General features: G+C 35.4%; 2 protein-coding genes across 9 annotated transcripts in view; one reads left to right on the forward strand and one right to left on the reverse strand.

Annotated features, from left to right (window-relative positions):
• The window catches only part of LOC129755635 (EGFR adapter protein-like), a 230,159-nt gene that overhangs the window by 184,632 nt on the left and 22,302 nt on the right, over positions 1-23,225 (forward strand). The window lies entirely within an intron of this gene.
• Positions 424-21,267, reverse strand: LOC129752147 (uncharacterized). Its single transcript, XM_055747940.1, has 2 exons — positions 15,922-21,267; positions 424-540 (listed from the first exon to the last, which is right to left on the reverse strand). Exons 1-2 carry the CDS (start codon positions 21,265-21,267, stop codon positions 424-426), a joined length of 5,463 nt encoding a protein of 1,820 aa, XP_055603915.1.

Consider the following 23,225-nt stretch of genomic DNA (forward strand, 5'->3'; position numbering starts at 1 on the left):
GTTTGTTGGCTAACTAGTAAAAAACGAGCACAGCATCGGACAGCACAGCTCCGAATATAAGACAAAAATAGATTTAATAGTTACGATTATATTTTATTTCTAATTTATTTCAAATATTCAAAAATCATTACAAAAGAAAAGGATTAGATTCGTACGTCACATAATCCTTTTGAATCTCTCAAAAATTTCTAATTTCACCCTTGACTTGTATCATATCATTCTTAACCCTCGGAAAAATCTCGGAAAAGCTTGACCAACAATCGGACAAACACAAATAAGCTTTTGGCTCCAGCAGCAGCAAAGATTGATGAGTTCGCTTTCGCGCTTGCAAACAAATTGTGATTTATGATGCTACCCCCGATCTCCTCAAGTCAGCCAGCAGAGTCCATCCTTCTAGGGTGCCATTAAACAGAGAGAAAAACATCAGCGACAATCACCAGCCAGCCAGCCAGCCAGGGATGGCATCTGCCAGAATGGATTGGATCCAGCTGAATGGTTTCCGTTCGGGTCAATCTTCGTTGAATTGTTTCCGCCACCAAGCTGTGAGCCAAAGGAAGGATGTTATTGACCACCACCATCGGACACAATCAGCCGGATGCGTCGTCGGTCGTCCATTCAACAATTTCACCCGATAATGCTCCACCGAATGAATGGGAGGAAAAGCAGCAGGGACACACGTGGAAAATCCTTCTATTGTGTTTTCTTCACTATAGGGTTCGGCCAGCATTGGCAAGCAAGCGATTTAGTGAGTGAGTGGGTCGAAGACTAAACACGATACCAGCATCAGCTGCTGGAAGTTTTCGACAGATGGTGATTAATTTTAGTACCATTAAGTCTTTTCTGCCGGACCAATAACTATCGATGACTTGCGACTGGATTGAGACTGAGCCTGAGACTAGGAATGAAAGGCGTCCGTTCCGATTCGCCGGAAGTATATAATCTCTCCTTTGTTTGTTCAGCAGTTGTTTGGGCGGTAGATTTGCTTGATTAAATCTGTGGCTTTCAACGAAATCCTCACATTTCTATTGTACCTGCCTAAGAAAGAAAAAAGAATAAACCCCGTGGAATCAATAAATACCTATTAATTCTGACAAACAAACACATGCCTTTGGTTTGATCGATGTCTTAGTTATGAGTTGGGAAAAGCTCACAGGAAAAGCTTATTTTCCATCATTTGCTCGAAGTTGACCCAAAAAATAATTTGAATTCCTGCGAAGATTTACGGTATTTAAATTTTATGTTATTTTCGAAGAGCCAAGCGTTCTAGAACTGATTCAAACAATTACGGGGCTCTGAATAAATAAGTAAGGGCATCGATCTTGGAGCGATCTTTTGAACTCGAGTTTCCGATTTTTTGGATCGATGCATTAACCTCGGAAAAGTAAATAAACCAATTTAATTTTCGATCCGATCTTTCCATCTTTTGAATTTTTTTTTTCAAATGTATTCCAGAGAGTTTGTAATTCAGTTTCGTGCAGAAATTTCCCAAATTTTTCTAAATTCAGTTTGTAAAAGGGAGAGTAAATATTTGGTGAATAAACGTTCATTTGAGAAAGAGAAGGGTGGGCATTTGCAAATAAGTCTCTTATATAATTGATAACTAATCAGTCCTATAAGAAACTTGAATACAATTCAAAATTTTTATCATAAAAGTTATTAAAATGTCAAACGAGATTTTACTTTTAAGAAGGACGAAGATCCGATTATCTTTAAAACATAAGTTAAATTTCTCAAAATTAAAAAAAAAAAGCCCATAACATAATTCCGTCCAAGCTTAATTTTACGGCAATATTTTGTTCTCAATGTTATCTCAATGAATGTTACATATACTGCATGGTATCTCAGGGAATTGCAAATTACACCTGTTTGAATTTGGAGGAACAATTTGTTTTTCAACCTTGGGTCTTTTTTATTTGGTAAACACTCCCATGGAGTAGAAAATTTTGAAAATTCTACGTTACCTCAACTAAGAAAAGTACATTTTTTTATTATTATTTTTATTATTTATTTTTATCTATTATTTGTGGATATTTTTCTACATTTTAGATTGGCCCAAAAATCAGGTCAGCTCAATCGAACTTGATTTAGGGGTGCCTCAGAGCACTCCAAGTTTTGGATATTTGATCCTCAAAAAATCACCAAAGGAAATCGGAAAAATCGAAATTATAATTTTGATGCCAAATGCTTAACTCGTCGATATCTGATGTTATCTCAGAAACTTTTTTTTTGTCAAGAACCGACGAATTCTAAAAAAATCACTAAAAGAAAAATCACCAGAAGAAAATTGAAATTTCGATTTTAGTGGCAAATGACTAAGAAACGCATGAAACATCGAGATCTGGTGTTATCTTGAAAAACAATTTAAGGTCATAAACTGACTTTTTGGTTGTTTTCGATTTTAGAAAACCGGCCGTTTAGGTTTTTTATAAAATTTAGTGTCAAATTTTGAGCATTTTCAAGTGATTTAACATTAAAATCAATATTTCGTATTTTTCGGTTCCGTCTGGTGACTTTTGTGGTTCGAAAACCAGATATTTTGAACGCTTTGAGGTTTTTATAATACACAACTCTATTTTTCAATTCTTCTCCTAAAATTGCTTCGATATCAGCAAACGGATTTTTAAATTACTATATTGAGAAAACTCATAAACTTAGCACTTTATTGAGTCATTTTTTGAATGGTGACCAACAATACCCCAAAGTTTTTCAAAATCTAAAAGATACTTATTTTCAAACAGACAGTACTCGGTGAATTAAGTTCGTTTAAAAATTAAATAAAATATCCAAATGATATTTAATGAACGTAGAAATTTTTTTATCCTGTATATAACTATTCAAAACTCAAGTAACAAAAAAAAACAGGCCCAAAATACCTCAAACTCTCCTAATCATTTTCTGGCAGCTTTTCTGAGAATTCACATGTAAACTTTTAGAAATCGGCAGAAATCAATAATCTTTTTTCAATTTTTGGCGCATTGTGAAACAGCACTTAGTTTAGTGAAAATTGAAGATTTCAAATCCAGAATCAACTTTCTCGGAGACGTTGCCTTATCGGAATTCCAACAAATTCGGTGACGCTGTCTTTTAATATGCAACTGGATTTACTTTGACAGCTCTCGTATAAACTCATAATTTGAATGCAAAAAAAATCCATTTGAGAATTTCGTACTCAGGCGACTCAGAAGATGAAATGATTTACTTAACAGTATTTTTTAATAGGTATTTTTGTGGATTTTTATAATATATTTTTTTGTTTTTTTTTTTATATTTTTGAAACTTTTTATAATTTTTTTGTTTTTATATTAGTGGTTATTATTTCTTTTATTTTATTAGTTTCATGCTATTTTTCGAAAATTGGAAATTTTCGAGTTTAGGAAAATTATTGTAGCAATACGTTTCGTTTAAATTTTTCTAAAATTATTGAGAAAAATCTATTTTGTTTTCTGAGATCTTCGCTTATTTATTTATATAATTTAATTTTTTTTTCTTTAATTGTTAAAAAACTATAATTTTTTGTATTTTTTGTATTTAAAAAAAAATGTTTTCTTTTGTCAATAATTGAAGGTTATTGTAATAAATTGTAAAATTTATTTATTTAAAATTTGTATAAATTTTTCATTTTGCAAAATTGAATTGAATTGATTGAATTGAAAATGGTTTCGAATTGCAACACATCCAGTTTTACCAGGGTTTTTTTTAACACTTACCAATCGAGCAGCGATGGCAATCTTCCAAGAAATGGATTCGCGATGGATTAAAAGAAGTCTCCCGTGATGTCCAGTTTTACGCACAGGATAAGCGACTCAGGAAGATGGAAGAAGATTTTTGAGAAGCAGTTGTTTTATATGAGGATAAGTAGGGGAGAGTGGGGATACTTGATCCCCTTTTCTTATTTTCACCATATCTTTTTGGAAAAATTTAGCAACTCGCCGACTTTGACATTTTCTGACAGCTTGTAGTTTCTATGCTCCAAAAATTAGAACGATACTTGAACCCGTTGATGAACTAGAAGCGTTTTCGTGGGAGTAAAAAAATTGCGATTTTTCTGAAGTTAGGGGAGACTTGATCCCCTATTGAAAGAGACTTGATCTTTTATTCAGGAAGCCCTAATCCTTGTATAAAAATCAAACAAAACCTGAAGATATAATGTTAATTGACTATTTTGGTCATGTTTGTTCTCATTACACAATTTATAGCAGACATAAGAAGAAAATTCTATAACTTTGTCTCAACGCTTATAACATAGCATACTTAAAGGCGCTATTTTTTATAATTAAGAGAAAATTAATCATTTTTGCTCTTTTCTTCAGACAATTGTTTGATAAATATTAGTTTTTGGATAAATATTAGTAATTACGTAATCAGCAATTATAACGATCAATTCAGAAGAAGAATATGCCGTTTGGAAGAGGGATCAATTGTACCCAACTCTAGGGGATCAATTGTACCCATAATCAACATTTTAGAAAATTTGAAACTAGAAAAGTTGAAAGTTTTCCATTGCTTCGAAAATATGGCATTATGAAGTTCATTTTACGCTCGAACGATTGATACATTGGAACAAATATTTTTTTTCATAATTTTCCCATGTAAGGAACATTTTAAAGTGATGAAAAAAGATCTTCAAGTTACATTTTGTGAAATTTTTCAAACAAAGTTCAATTACTCAAACAATTATTTTGTTAAATAATTTTAAACTACAAGCATTGTTATTTTGCTCATTTTGGCACATTTTTCTAGAACATTTGATCTTTGTAAGACATTCCAGTTTCGAGATATAGCTAAGGAATCAAGTATCCCCAGGGATCAAGTATCCTCATTCTCCCCTACTCTTTCTTTTTTTTCTCAACTGAGATGGGTTTAACGTAATGCATCCCATTTGCAATTTCTTGTTTTAGAAGTGAAAATTATGTTTTATTTTCATTCATCCCATTTTCTTTCTTTTTTCATTTACAAACCTAACTGATTCTTTTGAATTGATTTTGTGTATCAAATATTCAGGCTTCCAATATATTCAATATCTTTCAAACGATTGAAGTTCAGCCCTGTCTTATTCACAATTTTTAATATTTTGTCGAATTTTCACATATAGTAAGCTGATTTGACTAGCATTAATTTAAAATTTATGTTTGATTCAGTTTCGATCACAACGTCTCTGAGCTGATCGACTGTTAGTTCATGCTTTCTAAATCAAAACTTTCTGAAGATTCTTTGAAACTAAATGGTTGATTGAATTTAAATTTTTTCTGAACTATATGTTGAAAATGTAAAAATAGAAATTTGAAACTAATGAAGCATGAAAATTATTTATTGAGGCTAGTTATATTATCATACTATAAATTTTCATATTGTTAGCTAGTACTATTGAAAATCAATATTAGCTCAAAAACTCCCAATAAAACTATGCTGAAGAACATTTACGTTAATGTTTTTTTTTCGAATAAATTTTAAAAAAATAATAAAATTATGTAAAATGCTTTTTTTGAAAAGTTATAGGTATGAACATAAGGGAAAATAATAAGAATTTTGTAATAGACTTTTATACATACATACATTCTCGTTTTTTTTTTCAAAGTTTTATAACAGTTTTTGAAGATCGTTATTTTTTTTATATTTGTTTAAAAACTCCTATGTGACTAAATTGCACAAAACCATTTTAAATGATTCAGGATTTTTGTAAAAAAGCATGACTAGAGCTAGGAGCTTCAGTAGGAAACTTTAGGAGCATATGAGGTGTAGGGCAAATTTATCGCCGGTAATGCTGACCAGCATCTCCCAGGGTTTGCCTTCCCCAACTTTACCTCTCTTAAACCTCCCCGCGTTTATGGGTAGGTCGTTGAGATCTCTGCATCTACCGTTTCAGAAAACGTGAGTCACTTTTTTAATGTTTCGTAAATAAAAGTATTATTTGAAAATGATTTTCAATTCAATTAGTTATTTTTGTAAATTTTTTATATCTTTTTAAATGTTTGAAAACGTTTGAAATTTTTTATTTTTCAAACTCTATCAGCCTAATTGGTTTAAAAATTGTACTGAATCAAAGCAATCGAAAGATTCCTTTTAATTCAACCACGGTATACACGGAGAAAAAGGACGATAGTTGTTCCAATTATTTCAACTATTCGTATCAATCGTCAAAGTGTAGTTGATTTTTTCGCATTCAACTTTAAATATAATAGATTGAATTATATACTGCTGATTGACTTTATGCAATGAACTATAAATATTATCAATTCAACCGTAATGATATGATTGATTCAACTATAAATATGATAGATTCAACTACTATCGTATAATTGAATTCAGGCATTCAACTATAAATATAATAGATTGAACTACAAACTGCTAATTTACCTCCTGCAATAAACTAAAAATAAAATAGATTCAACTATAATTGTTTAATTGATTCAACTGTAAATATGATAAATTGAATAACATTTGTATGATTGATTCTACGCATTCAACTATAAAAAGTGCTTAATGTTTTCAATTCGCCAGATTTCCTCTCCAATTCCGGTAAAGCGCAACTATAGTACGTATAGTTGAAAGCTTAATATTTATAATATTAATCAGAATTAATCAGAAATATGATTGAATATAAGTGGATTATTGTTGGAAATACTATACGTTTCTTTCCGTGTACCGATTGCTTTGACTCAGCATTATTTGATGATTTTTTTAATTTTTTGAAAATGTTTAAACTTTGAAAAATGTGTGTATTTAGGTAAACTTTCAAATATTTTGAACGTTTTATAATTTTTTTGTAAATATTCAGATATTTCTGTTAATTAATGTTCGTTTAAATAAATTTGAAATTTGCGTCGCTGAAAACGAATCGTGTCTAAATGGCACGATTTTTTTTCGTTTTTTTTAGCTTAATTAAGTTATATTTATATTTATCCTGTAAAAGCTGAATAAATTAGGTAATGTAAATATAAGGTTCATAATAATCGAACCGTGCCAAAATCGAGTGAGGTTTGGTTTCAAACAAATTTTCAAATATAATATTTTTTTTCGGATTTTCGATACTATCGTAAATTTTGTCAAAGTTTGTTCATTTTCGTGATTTTTTTCAAATTTTTTGGTGTATTACAAAGTTATGAGTATTTTGGCAAAATTAGGTAATTGTTTTGATAATTTTTGTAAACTTGAAATATAAAGAAGGTAAACCTATGCAGTTATTTATTTTAAAAATGTTTGTAAATTATTTTGAGGGGAGGGGATCCCACTTTTTGGCTTAATCCCGAACAGAGGTAGTCTTGCAACTAGAGTTAGCGTCCATGACTTTCCGGTCCAAAATTTTGTCCACTGTTCCCGGCTCCCGCCCTGATTTTTTTGTCCACAAAGCTGCTTTCCTCTCCATATTTCTGAATTGCATTTCGGACCGCTCCAACGCTTACTTCTTGTCTAAGTTTTTGTAAATTTTTATCAAAGTTTGTTATTTTCGTGATTTTTTTAATTTTCATGTTTATTTCCAAATTTTGATTATTTTTGCAAAAATTTGTAATTTTTTTTTAAATTTTTGTAATCTTTAGAAAAATAGTTAAAGTAATTTTATGCAGTCTTTTATTTTATAAATGTTTATAAATTATTTGGAACTTGTGTCAAATTCTTAATAACAGTAGTTTTTCGATTTTATCACTGTCCAATTTTTCGAAACCATTTCCAGGACCTTAATTTTCTTTCAAAAGCGTAGATCGTCTTAATTCATGATATTTTTTATGGTTTTTGTTATGGTATACAGATATTGAATAATATGAAAATGCTATTGAGCTGCTTACTTTAGCTGTATAGTGTAAAAATCGGCATTTGGATTTTAGAAACACTTGTAGTAATCGACATCAGTATTTTAACGTCACGCTAATGCTGGTGTTGTTATTTTTGCTTGGTTAGCCGTTCTAAAAAAGCCAACATTTTTGGTTATGCGAATCATTTAAAGATGTGGGATAATATAAGCGTTTTTGAAAAAAGATATGTGTCTCTGATTTCATTATTCAATTTGTTTTTTTGAAAGGGTGGCGTGCGCAATCCTGATTGGACAGCCTTTAGTATTGTTTGAATAGATAATTTTAGAAGACCAAAATGAAATTGTGCTGGCTTTGCCTTAAAATGTGTAAAATGGACAAAGATTTCTGTTATTCTACATATGAAAAAAAAGGATAATCTGTGCCCATAAAACAATTTCGAGAAACACACTTCAAAAGTAAAAGTTAAGCAAATTTCAAAATATTTTTCAAAAAGATAAACTTTCTAGTTAATCAATGGTGTGAAGATTCAAATATTGGAATTTGAAATTTACAGAAGAAATTTGTAAAACGAACACACACGTATAGGATCTCAGTGAAACTTCATGTTTCTTTGAAGAGATCTAAATTCTACTTAACCCATTCGAGACGGCGACTTTTTTCGAACGCGTCCCCCAGGAGCCAAAAATTTTTATTCTTTGATTCGATCAATTTTTATCTGAAAAAAATGAATACAATGAAATTTTCAAAATTTAATTGTAAATTTACGAAAAATGTCCATTGCACACCGTGTGTGCAGTCCGCTTCTCGAAATAAAATTATTTCGAGGAGCCGCATTGCACACACGGTGTGCAATGGGCAGAAAAATGAAAATACACCATTTAAAACATGATCAACCTTCGTTTCAATTTTTGCTTGGTTATAAAAGAAAAAAATATAATGCAAAAATATTATGTGATGTGGTTTGAACCAACAATAAGTGTTTTTAAAACTTTTTCCAATAAAAATGTGTTAACTCTTGTGATTTATGACGATGGTTTCAACTTTGTCGGTTTCTACCCAATTTTTTTCTCCTGTGGATTTTTCTATCCGAGAACTATTTAAGTAGTCTAACTATTCTATCCGAGAACTATTTAAGTAGTCTAACTATTAAACTCTGGTTAACTTAGTCTTGTAATAATTTAGAACTATATTTCATAAAAAATATGCAATGAAAAATTTAGTGTTCATCACATAATCTTCCGTACATTTTTCTGAATAGCACCTTGGAAAAAGGGTGATTTGTCCAACATTTCATGAAGGCACATCGAACGGAGCGCGTTCAAATTTAAAAAAATGGAATACAACATAAAACTAGAATTTCCTAGAAATTCATTAATTGAATGTTTGGATACATTTCATGATAAAAAAAAATGAAATTCAATGATGATGATATTGTAAGCAAACACTTACAGAGCTAAAGTTTATTCCATTTGGTTTTTTTTAAATAAATTGTAAAAAGTAATCAATAATTTAAATTTTATTTAATCATTCGATAGCTACCGTAAATAATATTTTTAACTATAAGATAGAGATTTCAAGAACACCTTTGTGAAAGTAGAATCTACTCCCCGCCAAGGGCTAAAGAACCCAATAGTACACTCTAAATCTTGAAAATTTAAAAATAAGACTTTCCTATACGGAATTCACACAAACGCTATACACCAGGTCCTAGATGCATATCAATTTCAGTTATTCTCTCCACACTATAACCTAAACAATCAACAACGAAAACTTCCACAACAACAGCACAAATAGCCTGCAAATGCCCTATTGCCTGTATCGACAATAGTCTGTACGAAACGAAAATCTGTCTGCGCTGCCTAATTTTATGTCATTTTCATCCCAGATTCAGATATTTTGAAAACATTTTCATTCGCAGTGAAACCATTGTCAAATTATGTAAACCTATGCTTTACAGATTCTATTGGTTCAAGAACCATTGAAATTGGTCCACTAGTTTCATCAAAATCATGAAAAAGTTAAAACAGCTTCCATTGCACACACGGTGTGCAATCGGTCTTATAGCCTCGGAAAGTCATTGCACACACGGTGTGCAATCCGTCTCGAGTGGGTTAAGCTAAAGCGTATATCTTTCAAGGATATAATGGCTAGCATCTCACTAATGCTAACACCACCAACCCACAAAAAGAGTACTATGTATGCCGTGACCGAGACTCGATCTCATGACCTCAGGCTTAGAAGACTTGAACGCTATCCTCTAGGCCAGGGTCGGCGGTTTTTTGTTGATGCATTTTTCTATTAACTCTTTTTCAAAATCGACATTAGAGATAACAACTGTTAAACTTAATAAATCATTTTGATAAGATGTAGGCTTTCAAATTGATATTCTACAAGTTTTTATTTCAAGAAAAAAAATATTATAATAGCTAGGGTAGAATAATTTTAACTGAAATCAATACTTTATGTTTAGTAATTTTCGATATAATTACATGTTATGATCATTATTTATTGATACAAAACATTTCCACCACTGAAAATATTATAAATTATTGATTAAAGACAATAAAAATACTTTTTTCCACTTTAATTTTTAGTTTCGCTAAATTCACGGTTTCGCCATATTCACGGTGAAATTCTTTTCGGCCGTGATAAAATCGAAAAACTACTGTAAAGTTGTTGTGATTTTTGTTTTATATCATTGTTGTGATTTGAATATTATTTCAATCTTCGTCAATTTAATTATTTTTTATGAAATTCTATGATTCTTTGTCAATTTTCATAAATTTTTGTCAATTTTTTGAAAAGTTTCTTGAAATTGTAGTGGATGTTTGATTTGATGTGATTTTTTTTTGCATGAAAGAGTTTCAAATAAAGTAAAATATTCACAGCAACCTCAAAAAACTTTAGAAAATTTAAAAAAAAAATTACAAAAATTTATAGATTTTCATGAAAATTTATGAAACTTTAATAATTTAAAACCATAAGTGACAGAGGCGAACCAGCCTGCGGCTGAAAACCTCTCAAATAAAGACTCAAAAATGATGTGCGAAACACCACATGAATATGTATACAAAGAAATTTTTCAAAGCAATTTGAATATTTGAAAATATTGTAAATTGTTGTGAATTCTTATTTTCATTTAAATCATTTTTTAACATTTTTGTCTTTTTCGGAATTGTCCCGTATCTGTGGTAAGAAAATTTTGTGGGTTATATGCAAGGTTGATTATCTATAAAGTGGAGCAGCTATAACAGTAAACACTCAAAAATTTTCGGGTAAAATCGAGTTTAGTCATCAATCTAAGCTGTAAATATACCTCTTCGAAAGGAAAAAAAAAACAAAATCTCCTGGATGATGGTCAGCGCTAGGTTTCGTCAAGAGTTTGGGAAGCACTCGAAAAATTTGCTACCGGTTGCAGTTTTCGAGAGCCGTTTGTTGCTACTACTCAATAGTCTGGGCCTTCGTTCGGTGCATCCTCCAGCAGAAGTTATCTGACGCTGGGCCTTGCTGTTGTGGCCAACCAACCAACTACTGACACCGCCGCCGCCAACCGGAAATAGCTTTTACCCATCACACACCCACACACAACCCACAGAATGAATCTGCTGAGGCTTCTCATGACTGCGTAACGACCCAGTTTTCCTTTCTGGAGAATGACTGCCTCAACTTTGCTTGCCGGCTACCAGAGAGCCAGCAAGCAAGTGTGGTAAAGTTGAAAATTAGTTTCATTCCGGAATAGTTTCGTGCTGTTGAATGCGAGCACAGTGCAGCTCAATGGTTCCCTGCTTAATGGAGTTTAAATTAATCTTCTGAAGTGATTTGTGTGAAATTTAATTTCTCTCTTGAGGTGTTCCGCTTATAATTTAAAATAATTTTTTTTTAATTTTGAGATTTTTTTTTGGAATTTAAACGGATGTGAACTTTCTACGAGAGGAAATATGTCACATTTTATGAAACACATTTCCCCCAAAAACTCAATGCTCAAAACCTCAAGGCTAACAAGCCAAGTCGAACACAGGAAATGGATCTTCCAGAAACCAGCCATCGTTGCATCGAAACGATATCCATCTACTACTTAGATAGATTCATATTACTAACTAGTATAGGAGCTGAATGAGAAAAGTTGAACCAGCTGAACAGAATTTGGTTCCCAGGCCATGGATGAAATGGATTCAACCTCCATGTTGTAACTTGTTTTCGGCAAAAAGGAAGAAGAACGATGCATTTCCTCCGGGCTTTGAAAGTCGTCGAATTGACTGACTGGACCTATTTCTGTTCGGTTCAGACTGTCTGAAGTAGGAATGCATCGCCAAGAGCTTCGTTTTTTTGTAAAGAGACGATTTTGAATGCTGAGATGTCCGCAATTAAGTAATGATTTGATTTGACTGATAGCACTCGAAGACTAACTTCTAAGAAACTTTGTGGGTAGACCGTTAGACTGATTGTTACATGGATCTCATTCGTTCAAATGTACAGAATTGTCCCTTCACAAAATTGTTCAATAACTTTATTTAGTGTTGCCTTGTTTTCAGAGAATATGATATCTTGGAAAATTCTATAATGCTTAAAAAAATTCTAAACCAACCTGGAAACATCCACCAATATTGGATCATACGGTCACTGAATTTCATCCCATCACATTGAGTTGTATTTCCGCAGAAATATCTAGGGATTTCAGACGAGGAAGAAAATCATACATTTTCAAACATGCATTCAGTATGATAACCATACATGTGAAGTCTTTAGCAGATTCCTGAATCGAGAAGCGATGCACTTCTGCCATGAAGCAGCTAAACGTCAGCTATTAAAATTGACTTCCGACTAGCTACCAAGTTCATTCATCCACCATCTCTCTACTTATTCTTGCATCTTAGAACGGAAAATGCTTCGAGATGGTAACAATTTGAATTGTTCGACTTTCGAAATGTGTTGATAACACAAGCGAATTCTGATCGGTTGATGCTCCAATTTTAAATTTTTATTTATTTAATAACAAGGTTAAAAAAAATGCTTTTTCCTATATAATTCCAATAGGTTTGTGGTCAAAAATGTTTTTTTAAAGCAATTCCTTTAAAAAAATTAATTCTTAAATTGAACTTTGGTGCTGTTTAACCGTTTAAACTTCAAATCCAAACCATACAAACCATGCTAATGGACACAGTAGCGTGAAACTAGCTGGGAAACGGAAATATAAGCTATGTACGACTGAACTAGAGCTATGCTTCAAATAGGGTTGCTAAATTCTCAAATTAATAATAAAAAAAATATTTATGACATTATTTGTTGGTACGAATTAAAAATTAAAGAAATAGAAAAATTGGCAACCTTAAAAGTGACCGAATTAGAAGTCATTTTTGGGGTAGTTGTATTTCGTGCTTCAAATTAAGTGTAAAAAAATATGTACATTTTAAGGAATAAGAACCCGAACCCGCAAATAAATAATGCTCAATCACCATAAAAATTAATATTTTGAATAAAGATTCAGATTGGAATTTGATGGTTCATTTTGAAACTGGAACACATGGCCATAGGAACGGGGGACAATTTAGTGAAGTTTTCTTATCTAAATTTTAAAATTCTCAACACATTTTGATGTTTCAGTAAGGTGATTTAAGAGTGAGAAACTTGACTCTGAACTGATGTCAAAACCTCAGAACCATATCCCAAATTCAGAATTTTGTTAAAATTTTTCAAAATCTTCTCACTTGTTGAAATAAGTTCTGTTCTAAAAATTCAGTTTTGAATGAAATTAAGCTCATTTGAGAAGTTCTGGTTCCATAAAGTCGAAATCAAAATTGTATTTTAGTAGAGATGTATATTCGGCGAATATTAAGTGCCGAATACCACCAAAAACCGTTAAGCCGAATATTCGGATTACCGAGCTTAGTTGAGCTAAGTAGGTGAGATAAGGTAGGGTTGCCATCCGTCCCGAAAAAGCGGGACATGTCCCGCATTTTTGTTGAATGTCCCGCTGTCCCGCTTTTTCCTTAAAATGTCCCTCTTTTTTCCTTGGAAAACTTTTACTAAATTGACTGATATATCACAGGAAAAAATTAAATTTTAGTCCTAATCTGATTTCTGTGATGAACAGAAAATCTTTCAAATACGTCATTTTCTCAAAAATATGCAGCATGTTTCATAATTTCTATAGGAACATACTGAATAACTCTAAAGCTCTTAGCATTACAGTAAGATTCTGATTCAACTAAATGTTCTTAGAGCAATGTAGGAAGAAAATATTGTTTAAGTTGCTTCCAATTAAAAATAGATTATAGAATTATAGAGATTATTTTTTTCGCCTGAATATTAATTAAGTTGCCTTATTTTTTACTGCACTTTTTCCGACTCCATTTTCCAAAATACATTTATAAAGATTAAAGTTTTCTTGAGTTTTCAATTTTTTAAACAAATTATCAAACAAACTTATTGTTTTACAAATAAGACAAAGGTTTTTTACCCGTTATCAAATCCGCCGTTGTCATGTACGACTTGAAATATTTTCTCTCAAATAACGTGTTAATTTGCGAAAACCGTGGAAAATAACGGATGTCAAAAAAAGTAAATAGAATAGAAGTCATTTAAGAAAAAATAACAAAATCAATCTGCGATGAAAAAAAACTTAGTGTGCTTTCTTTGAAAAACTTTGGCTGATGGTAAACGTATAAATTTGGTACACAATTAAGCATTTTTAAGATTTTCTTAAATGTCCCGCTTTTTTCGGCTGTGTCCCGCTTTTTTTTCCTGAAATGTCCCGTTTTCTCTGAAAGTATCTGGCAAGCCTAAGACAAGGGCATAACGAGTACCCAGGGCATAATAACTTCCTGTAGCATTAATTTTTCACAAAAACAGGAATCTCCTTAATATCTTCACAGAGATATTTAAAAAAAAATCAGCTAGAGAACCTAGCTAATAGTGTGTTGGGTCAATGTCCAATTTTCCACCTGTGACGTTAACCTCCACTAACTGATCACTTCGGGTCACGATGATTGGAATGCTTTCCGGGTCAATATAGGGGGAAACACAATTCGATCTTCTTCAACTATTTATTGGAGAAACAATTTTCTTATACGAAAAACTCTTTATTTGAAGGAAGAAAGATGTACTCTATTTGCTGGCTGTATTTCGAATGAAACAATCTATGTAAAATAGTCCTAAGGAAAACTCCTGTGCTAGTAATACTTGCGCTAGTGTAGTTATTAGGGTTGGGAGATACTAACAAACCTAATTCTTACCTAACGTTACCTACGTTACGGAACATAGCCGCCACCTTGAATGTATACAATTCAAAACAAATCTAAACGTCAATCCTAGCAGCACTCTAGGCCATCCTAACCCAAAACTAAGTTGAAATGCCGCAAAATCGGATGAAACTGGCTCCCGACGAAAATAAGTTTGGAGGTGTTTTCCCAAACTTGAGAATCGAGCTCTTTCGCACACCCCAAAATCGAGAAAGCCATTTTGACGAGAAAACGATATTAATTTTATTATCATAGCATTTAAAATGGACATATAATAATTAAAAAAACAAAAGCGGTGTTGGTAACGTTTTTTATTTTTAAATTAATTTTAAATTAGATGTGTTATATTCGGTTGCTATTTATTATACTCGTGGTGCCGCAATTCAAGCTCTGTAATGAAAAAAAGAAAACAAAAAAAAATTAATATTCAGAGGACATCTTGAAGTGTAAAAGAAGGCAATTTCCAATAATTAATGTAATAAAATTTTGGAAATAATTTAAAACGATAATAGTAAACTTTAAAATTAACTCTATAGTCAAAAATCTATTTTCAATAAGTTAATCTTTCTTGCTGTCATCTCACCTTTTCATTGGTTCCCCGTTTAATTTGTCAGTCCATATTCCTCCAAGTTAATGATTTTTTTTTCATTTGATAGTGCTAAAAATAAAAATATAGTGTTTTGCTTATCACACATGACTTATAAAATGACTAATAATTTATGTTTTAAGAAGTACTTACGATTTTTCACCAAATTTTCCTTAAAGAAAATTGACCACAATTGACTTCCAACAAATATAAACAGCATGGCGACAACAAACGAAACAATTTCCGAACGATAAAATTTTGGGGCAGTCAGTTCAAGCTGCGAACTTTGTTTTTGGGGTGTTGACAGCAACCCAAAATTAAGAACGTCAGACGAACTTTGTTTTGATGCCTTGCCGTTCTTAATTTTGGGTTGTTTCGTTTCTGAGTGAGTGCACTGTTTGTTTTTCATTTCACTGTTTTCACTTGATTCTGCTGATTCAGCTTCATCGCCATCCTCCAGTGGAAGTAAACAAATTTTAGTAATTGGACGGCTGGTTGTTCCCTTCGATGTCTTCAACGTCACCACTCTGGTTAGAGAATCTGCTCCCGGATGAATGCTGAGGATTCTCGCGAGCGGCCACTTAACCGGATGCTGAAACTCGTCGACTATCAACACCAATCGCCCGGGTCGAATGTTTTTGTTTGGCTTGTTAAGGACTGTACATTTCTGCAATTCCTGCAAATATTCGGAGCGCCAATGGGACCAAAATTGCTGGAAGGTCCTCTGCATTGCTTGGTAGTGATCTAGTTTACAGGACGGAAGTGCAGTGTAATCTGGTTCGGCAATAGTTTGCATATTGGTGCCAATCAGAAAGTGTGCGGGAGTGAGGCATGCTACATCGTTCGGATCCTCGGAAACTGAAACTATAGGTCGAGAATTCATCGCTGCTTCAATCTCAACCAAAAGTGTACACATGTCCTCGAATGATAGTTTTATGTTACCAAGTTGCCGATACATATGCCGCTTCGCTACTTTTACCGCTGCCTCCCACAGCCCCCCAAAGTGTGGCCCTTTTGGTGGACTCCAATGCCAATTGATGCCTTTGTTGACACAGCAAGTGTGAATATCCTTTTGGTTTTCTTTCATGAAGTGATGAAGCGCCTGCAGTTCGTTGTTTCCTCCTACAAAATTTTTCCCGTTATCGGAATAGATGTCGGAGGGAAAGCCGCGGCGACCGATGAAACGACGGAGAGCGCATAGAAACGACGGCGTAGAAAGGTCGCCTACCAACTCCAGGTGCACAGCCTTTGTCACGAAGCAAATAAAAACGCTTATGTACGCTTTCGTTGCTTCTGCCCGCTTGTGTATTGCTTTTAGATAAACTGGCCCTGCATAATCCACCCCCACTGTGGAGAACGGTCGACTCGGTGTAATACGGCTGGCTGGTAGTTGTCCCATCTGCTGCTTCTCAGGAACGGGACTAGCTCGGGTGCAACGGTAACACATTCGGATGATGCTTCTTACCGTTCTTCTTCCATTTATGGGCCAAAATCTTTCACGAATGGCAGCTAGGGTTAGTCTGCCGCCACCATGAATAAGTTTGATATGGAAATGGATGATGAGTAGCCGGGTGAAAGGATGGGAAGCTGGTAAAAGGGCTGGATGTTTGCTAAGGTAAGGCTGATCAGATAATTGCAATCTCCCCCCCACTCTAATTATCATTTCGTTATCCAGGTATGGGCTTAACAATCTTATCGGTGAACGTGTTGATACTGGAAGGCTCTTTTTCAACGCTGCAAGTTCCAATTGAAAGGCGTCTCTTTGGGCTAACTTTACCAGACGGGTCTCGGCTTGGTTCACGTCATCGGTGGTTGGAAGAAGCTCTATTGTAATTGTGTGAACTGCTTGATATTTGCGGCGGCAATTGTTTGCAAACCTCATCATCAATGCGGTTACTCGAAGAAGCCGAATGTAGGATCCATACCTCTCGAACATGGGATTGTAAGATGCTTGAACTTTGACAACAGCTACCACTGTCTTACGTCGTTCTTTTCCATCCATAGGATAATCTGCAAGATCCATCTTTGGCCACATTTCTTCTGGGTTAGAGAGCCATTCCGGTCCAAACTTCCAAGATTGACATTTCAGGAAAGATTCAACATCCAAACCCCGCGAGACATGATCGGCAGGATTTTGCAATCCTGAGACGTGATTCCATTGAGCTCCCTTAGTCAAAGTTTGGATATTAGAAACACGGTTGGCTATAAAAGTTTTCCAACAATGAGGCGGTGCTTTGATCCATTGAAGGGTCACAGTTGAGTCAGACCAGAAGAAGGAAGCTGCAACTGATATGCGTAGAGCTTGAATAACCTTCAAATGTAACTCAGCGGCTATGTTCGCTGCACATAGTTCTAGTCTAGGTAAAGTTACCTTTTTAAGAGGCGCTACCCGAGATTTTGAAGCTAATAGCTGTACCTTTATTTCTCCTCTTTTATTCAAAGATCGCGCGTATGCGCAGGCGCCATACGCGCTTTCAGACGCGTCGGAAAATACATGGATTTGAACTGTTGATTCCGGAAGAAATGCATATCTGCTGACACGAAACTCTCGGAGCCCTGGTAATTCACGGATAAAGCCACTCCAAAGTTCTGCTACGGTTCCATTTATCGGCTCATCCCATCCGCAAGACTGTAGCCACAAACGTTGCATCAACATCTTACCACGAATCACGATCGGCGAAATCAAACCAAGCGGGTCGTATAGCTGAGAAATACTTGATAATATTTGACGTTTGGTAGTGGATCCTTTCGAATCGCGTATGCTTACATTGCAACCGAATAAATCCTTTTCTGGTTCCCAGTAGATTCCCAATGTTTTTATCGCTTCTTCTTTATCAAAATCTAAGAATGATCGCATGGCAACTTTATCTTGTGTTAAATCCTTTAGAACTTCGAACCGGTTGGAAGCAAATTTTCTCAAGCAGAAACCTCCTTTTTGCAACATTTCGCTTAGCTCTTCACGCAATTTAATTGCTTCCGACACTGTTTCGGCGCCCCCAATGAAGTCGTCCATGTAGAAGTTTATTTTGCCATTAGCTGCGGCAACAGGAAAACGCTCACTTTCATCTTGTATGACCTGTTGCAGAGTCCTGGTAGCTAAGAAGGAGGAAGGCCCAAGTCCGTATGTTACAGTTTGGAGCTCGTACGTGTGCAACGGACCATCACTGTCAAACCTCCAAAGAATTCGTTGGCATGGAGTGTCGGCTGAGTGTAACCAAATCTGGCGGTACATTTTTTCAATGTCCGCAACTACAGCGACTGGATACGTACGGAATCGCATGACTATGGAAAGCAAGTCATCCTGCACAACCGGGCCCACTAATAAGGCCTCATTCAATGAATTCCCAGTCGATGTTTTTGCTGATGCGTCGAAAACAACGCGCAACTTGGTAGTGGAACTAGATTCCTTTAAAACAGGATGATGGGGCAAATAACAAGCATACGAATTGCTTTTTTCTGTTACTGATACTAAGCGCATATGACCAAGTTCGAGATACTCCCTCATGAAGTCATGGTATTCCGCATTGAGCTGGGGATCACGTTGCAGCTTTTTCTCCAACATAATGAACCGACGACGCGCCATCCCTTCAGAATCTCCTAATGATTCATTAAAATTCTCATGCCGAGGAAGTCTTACTACATAGCGACCATCGGAATTTCTGGTGAAGGTTTCAGTGTACATACGCTCACACTGCTGCTCTTCTTTGGAAAGTGGTGATTGATTTGTAACTTCTTCTATTTTCCAGAACCTCTCCATGCTCTCTTCTAAAGTATGCAAAGAAACAGCGGTAATAGACTTAGGTGCGCTAGTATCAGACAATTTAGGAAACTTTTCAGCGGCAGCACCGCAGACCAACCAACCGAATATGCTGTCGACAAGAGTAGGGAGATTAGGTTCGAGGTAAATTCTTTCTGCCGTCTCAAAGCATGCGAAAAAGTGCTCGCAACCGATAATCAAATCAATTTCAGCGCTTACGTTAAAGTGGGGGTCTGCAAGAAAGATATCTTTCGGAAGGTTCCAGTTGTTTACATTTACATTGTGGGATGGAAGGACGGAAGTTAACTTTTCTAGAATCAGAAATTCCACATTGAGATCAACCTTTGTTTTCCTCGATCTTATTTGGGTGCATACTGAACCGTTGGTGTTTTGAGGTAGCTCGCCAATGCCATGAATCGCCATGTTGTTCCTCTTTCTTTTGAGTCGCAGAATTTGTACCAAGCGTTCGGAGATGATGTTTGGTTGCGAAGCGGAGTCTAGTAAGGCTCGGGCATAATGAGACTTGCCATAGCGATCGATGATTATGACGATTGCAGTTAGCATGAAAATAGTTTTATCTGCTGTGTCGGCGGGTACGGAACATTGGGAAAAGGTTAGCTGTTTAAATGTATTTGTATCGCTGGTTTGTCCTCCCGAGCAATCGGAAGCGATCGAAGCAACATTAGAAACTTGTGAATGCGTGAAATGGTTGTTCGGGTGTGAATGTTCAGGGAAAGAGGCATGCAGAAGGGTGTGGTGGCGTCGCCTACATATCCTGCAGTTGTATTTGGAAGAACAGCTTCTGGAAAGATGACCAGATCTGAAACAATTCAGACATAAACGCTTGGAATTGACAACGTTCAACCTCTCTGATGGATTCATCATTCCAAAACGTGGACATTTAACTAGTGTGTGGTGCTGTTCACACGCGTAGCATTTAAATTGGTAGAAATCAGTTGCAGCATTGGACGTCATGTTTACCGACAAATTGGATTCAAAGTAGGGAGTTTCTAAGATGCTGTGCGTTTGATGTCGATTAACGTCTACGGATTCAAGAACCCTCGTTCTACGTTGCAGGAAGTCAATCAAGTTTGCGTAAGTCGGCTCATTCAAAGTAGAAGCGTGGTCCTCCCAAGCTGTTAGAGTGTCAGCGTGTAACCGTGAACAAAGGAGGTGTTCTAACAAAGAGCTCCATGAACCAACAGGCTCTCTGAGTTGACCAAGGACCTTAACATGTCGTTCAAATTCGTCTACTACTCCGCGTAATTCCGAAGCTGATTCATTGAACATCTTTGGACTTTCAAACAAAGCTTGGATGTTTCGTTTCCTAAGCAAGTACTCATTCGCGTATCGTTTAACCAACGCTTCCCAAGCTAATCGATAATTGATAGCACTCAGTCCGAAGGATTCAATAACCTGACTAGCCTCGCCCTTCACCGCAGCTTTCAAATAATGAAATTTTTGGATGTCCGGAACGTCATGGTTGTCGTGGATCATAGCTACAAATGTGTCGTGAAAACCGAGCCAATCCTGATAGTCCCCGGCGAAGGTAGGTAACGAAATGGTCGGCAGATTGAGGCTTTTCAAACTGTTGGTAGAGGCATATGGGGGGGCTTGAGGAGGATTGCAATTCAAATTGATTGGATCAGGAATTTTAGAAAGCAGAAACCCTTTAATTTTAAACAATATTGGCTCAAAGGAAGCCCGTATTCCAAGATTTCTCACCCGGCTCTCGTTGTCGTTTTCGATGGCTTCTAACTCCGTTTGAACCGCTTCTAGGCCTTCCCATACTGCATCAAGGTTTTCCAGTCGTATTTTAACCTCGAGCATGTCCCGTTCCTCGCTGAAATCGTGGATGAACTGTTCTGCCCGCGACAAGGATGCAAGCAGTGTCGTCCTGCGGAATTGAAGCTGCTGGATATGCATGCTTTCTTCCATGGTCGTTTACCGGTAAATCTGTTGAGAAAACAACCAGGAAGCACTGGCGCTAACAAGTAAATTACTTGGAAAGGTGCTCACCTGACCAAGGCAAAGGTTGTGCCTTGTAAATTTAATAATTCGGCGGGATCACTTTGGCCAGCAGATACACAAGCGGACACCAGCGTTAATTTGACAGGCAGGTCGTAGATCTGTTGAGAAAACAACCAGGAAGCACTGGGGCTACCAAATGTATAACTTGGAAAGGTGCTCACCTGACCAAGGCAAAGGTTGTGCCTTGTAAATTCAATAATTCAGCGGAATCTCTTTGGCCTAGCCTCACTCAGATTGGCAGCAGATACACAAGTAGACACCAGCGTTAATTTGACAGGCGGGTCGTAGATCTGTTGAAAAAACAACCAGGAAGCACTGGGGCTAACAAATGTACAACTTGGAAAGGTGCTCACCTGACCAAGGCAAATTTATGCCTTGTAAATCAATAAATCCTCGGGTTCGCCTGCTTCGAGCTGGTAACAGAAACCTCAGCGAAAGCCAGCATAAAACTTGAACTGAGGGAGCTTGCGGAATCGTTTGGATGTGATCTCCTTTCGTCAGTAATCCTTATTGGTCCATACGCAGGATCTAATGTCAGGATTCGGGACCGAAACCGACTTAGTGCGTTCGTTAACTTGTACTGGATCACCTTACTGATTCCACGTTTGTCGCTCAACCGGTAGCTTAGGGTAAAGAACAAATCTAAAAGCACCCACAAAACTCTAGGACGTTGATGGAAATTCAATCACCTTTTTTAATTCGAATTAATGCCTTGAATTCAAAATCTCTCAGCCAGCTCCTTCAAATAATCCTTGGAATGCCAAACTTAAAGCGCCGCATAAAGTAGTAGGACAATAATGGGTTGTACAACGGGTCACACAAAAGGGTTGTACAATGGGTTCACACAATAACGCTTAACAACAGGGTCACACAATAGGTTCGTTCAATAGCTTTCAAATTCAATAGCTTTTGGAAATGGCGAATGTCTTAAGCGCTTAACTCACAGGTAGTCATTAGACCAAAAACGGGGACAGGTCAATCCTGGTCACGGCACCAAAATTATGTTGGGTCAATGTCCAATTTTCCACCTGTGACGTTAACCTCCACTAACTGATCACTTCGGGTCACGATGATTGGAATGCTTTCCGGGTCAATATAGGGGGAAACACAATTCGATCTTCTTCAACTATTTATTGGAGAAACAATTTTCTTATACGAAAAACTCTTTATTTGAAGGAAGAAAGATGTACTCTATTTGCTGGCTGTATTTCGAATGAAACAATCTATGTAAAATAGTCCTAAGGAAAACTCCTGTGCTAGTAATACTTGCGCTAGTGTAGTTATTAGGGTTGGGAGATACTAACAAACCTAATTCTTACCTAACGTTACCTACGTTACGGAACAAGTGCTCTGTTCGGCCCATGCCAACGAATTTATGTAAAAATGTGTTTTAAAATTGATTAAAGTGAAAAATCAATAATTTAATGATGGTGAAAATAGAAAAACAATGTCTACATCATGTTGCAGTTGCAGTGCATGTTGTTTAAAGATCATAATAGCTTATTTCGTGGTGCTCAAAAATTATAATATTTTTCAAATTCAAAACTTTTATAGAAAAGAGGAGTGCTTATAATGCCCTGGGTGCTCGTTATGCCCTTATCTCCCCTATACGAAAACTGCTTAAATTTTTCAACTGATGTTGGATAATTTATAAAATATCCAAAAGTAATGTTGAAAAACCTTCAAAATTATCAAAAACTTATGGTTCCAGTAAAACATTTCAGATGTATCCGAGTATTTTTCACTATAGATAGCTTTATACTTTGATTATCGTTTATTTCAAAATTTCTTGATATATCCAGGCTTGCCCATAAATCAAATAAAGATTTCGAGAAAGATGCTGTATCCAGTATAGGATTCTAGCT

The sequence above is a fragment of the Uranotaenia lowii genome, chromosome 3 (genome assembly GCF_029784155.1).
Source record: "Uranotaenia lowii strain MFRU-FL chromosome 3, ASM2978415v1, whole genome shotgun sequence".
In the NCBI taxonomy this organism is placed as follows: Eukaryota; Metazoa; Arthropoda; class Insecta; order Diptera; family Culicidae; genus Uranotaenia; species Uranotaenia lowii.

What these genes read in the sequence shown, in the direction of transcription:
- LOC129752147 (XM_055747940.1), bottom strand. Translation starts at nt 21,267, where the DNA reads ATGGAAGAAAGCATGCATATCCAGCAGCTTCAATTCCGCAGGACGACA. An exon ending in CCAAAATTAAGAACGGCAAG is followed by an intron (nt 541 to 15,921) that starts GCATCAAAACAA and finishes TTTGGCTCACAG; the next exon opens with CTTGGTGGCGGAAACAATTC.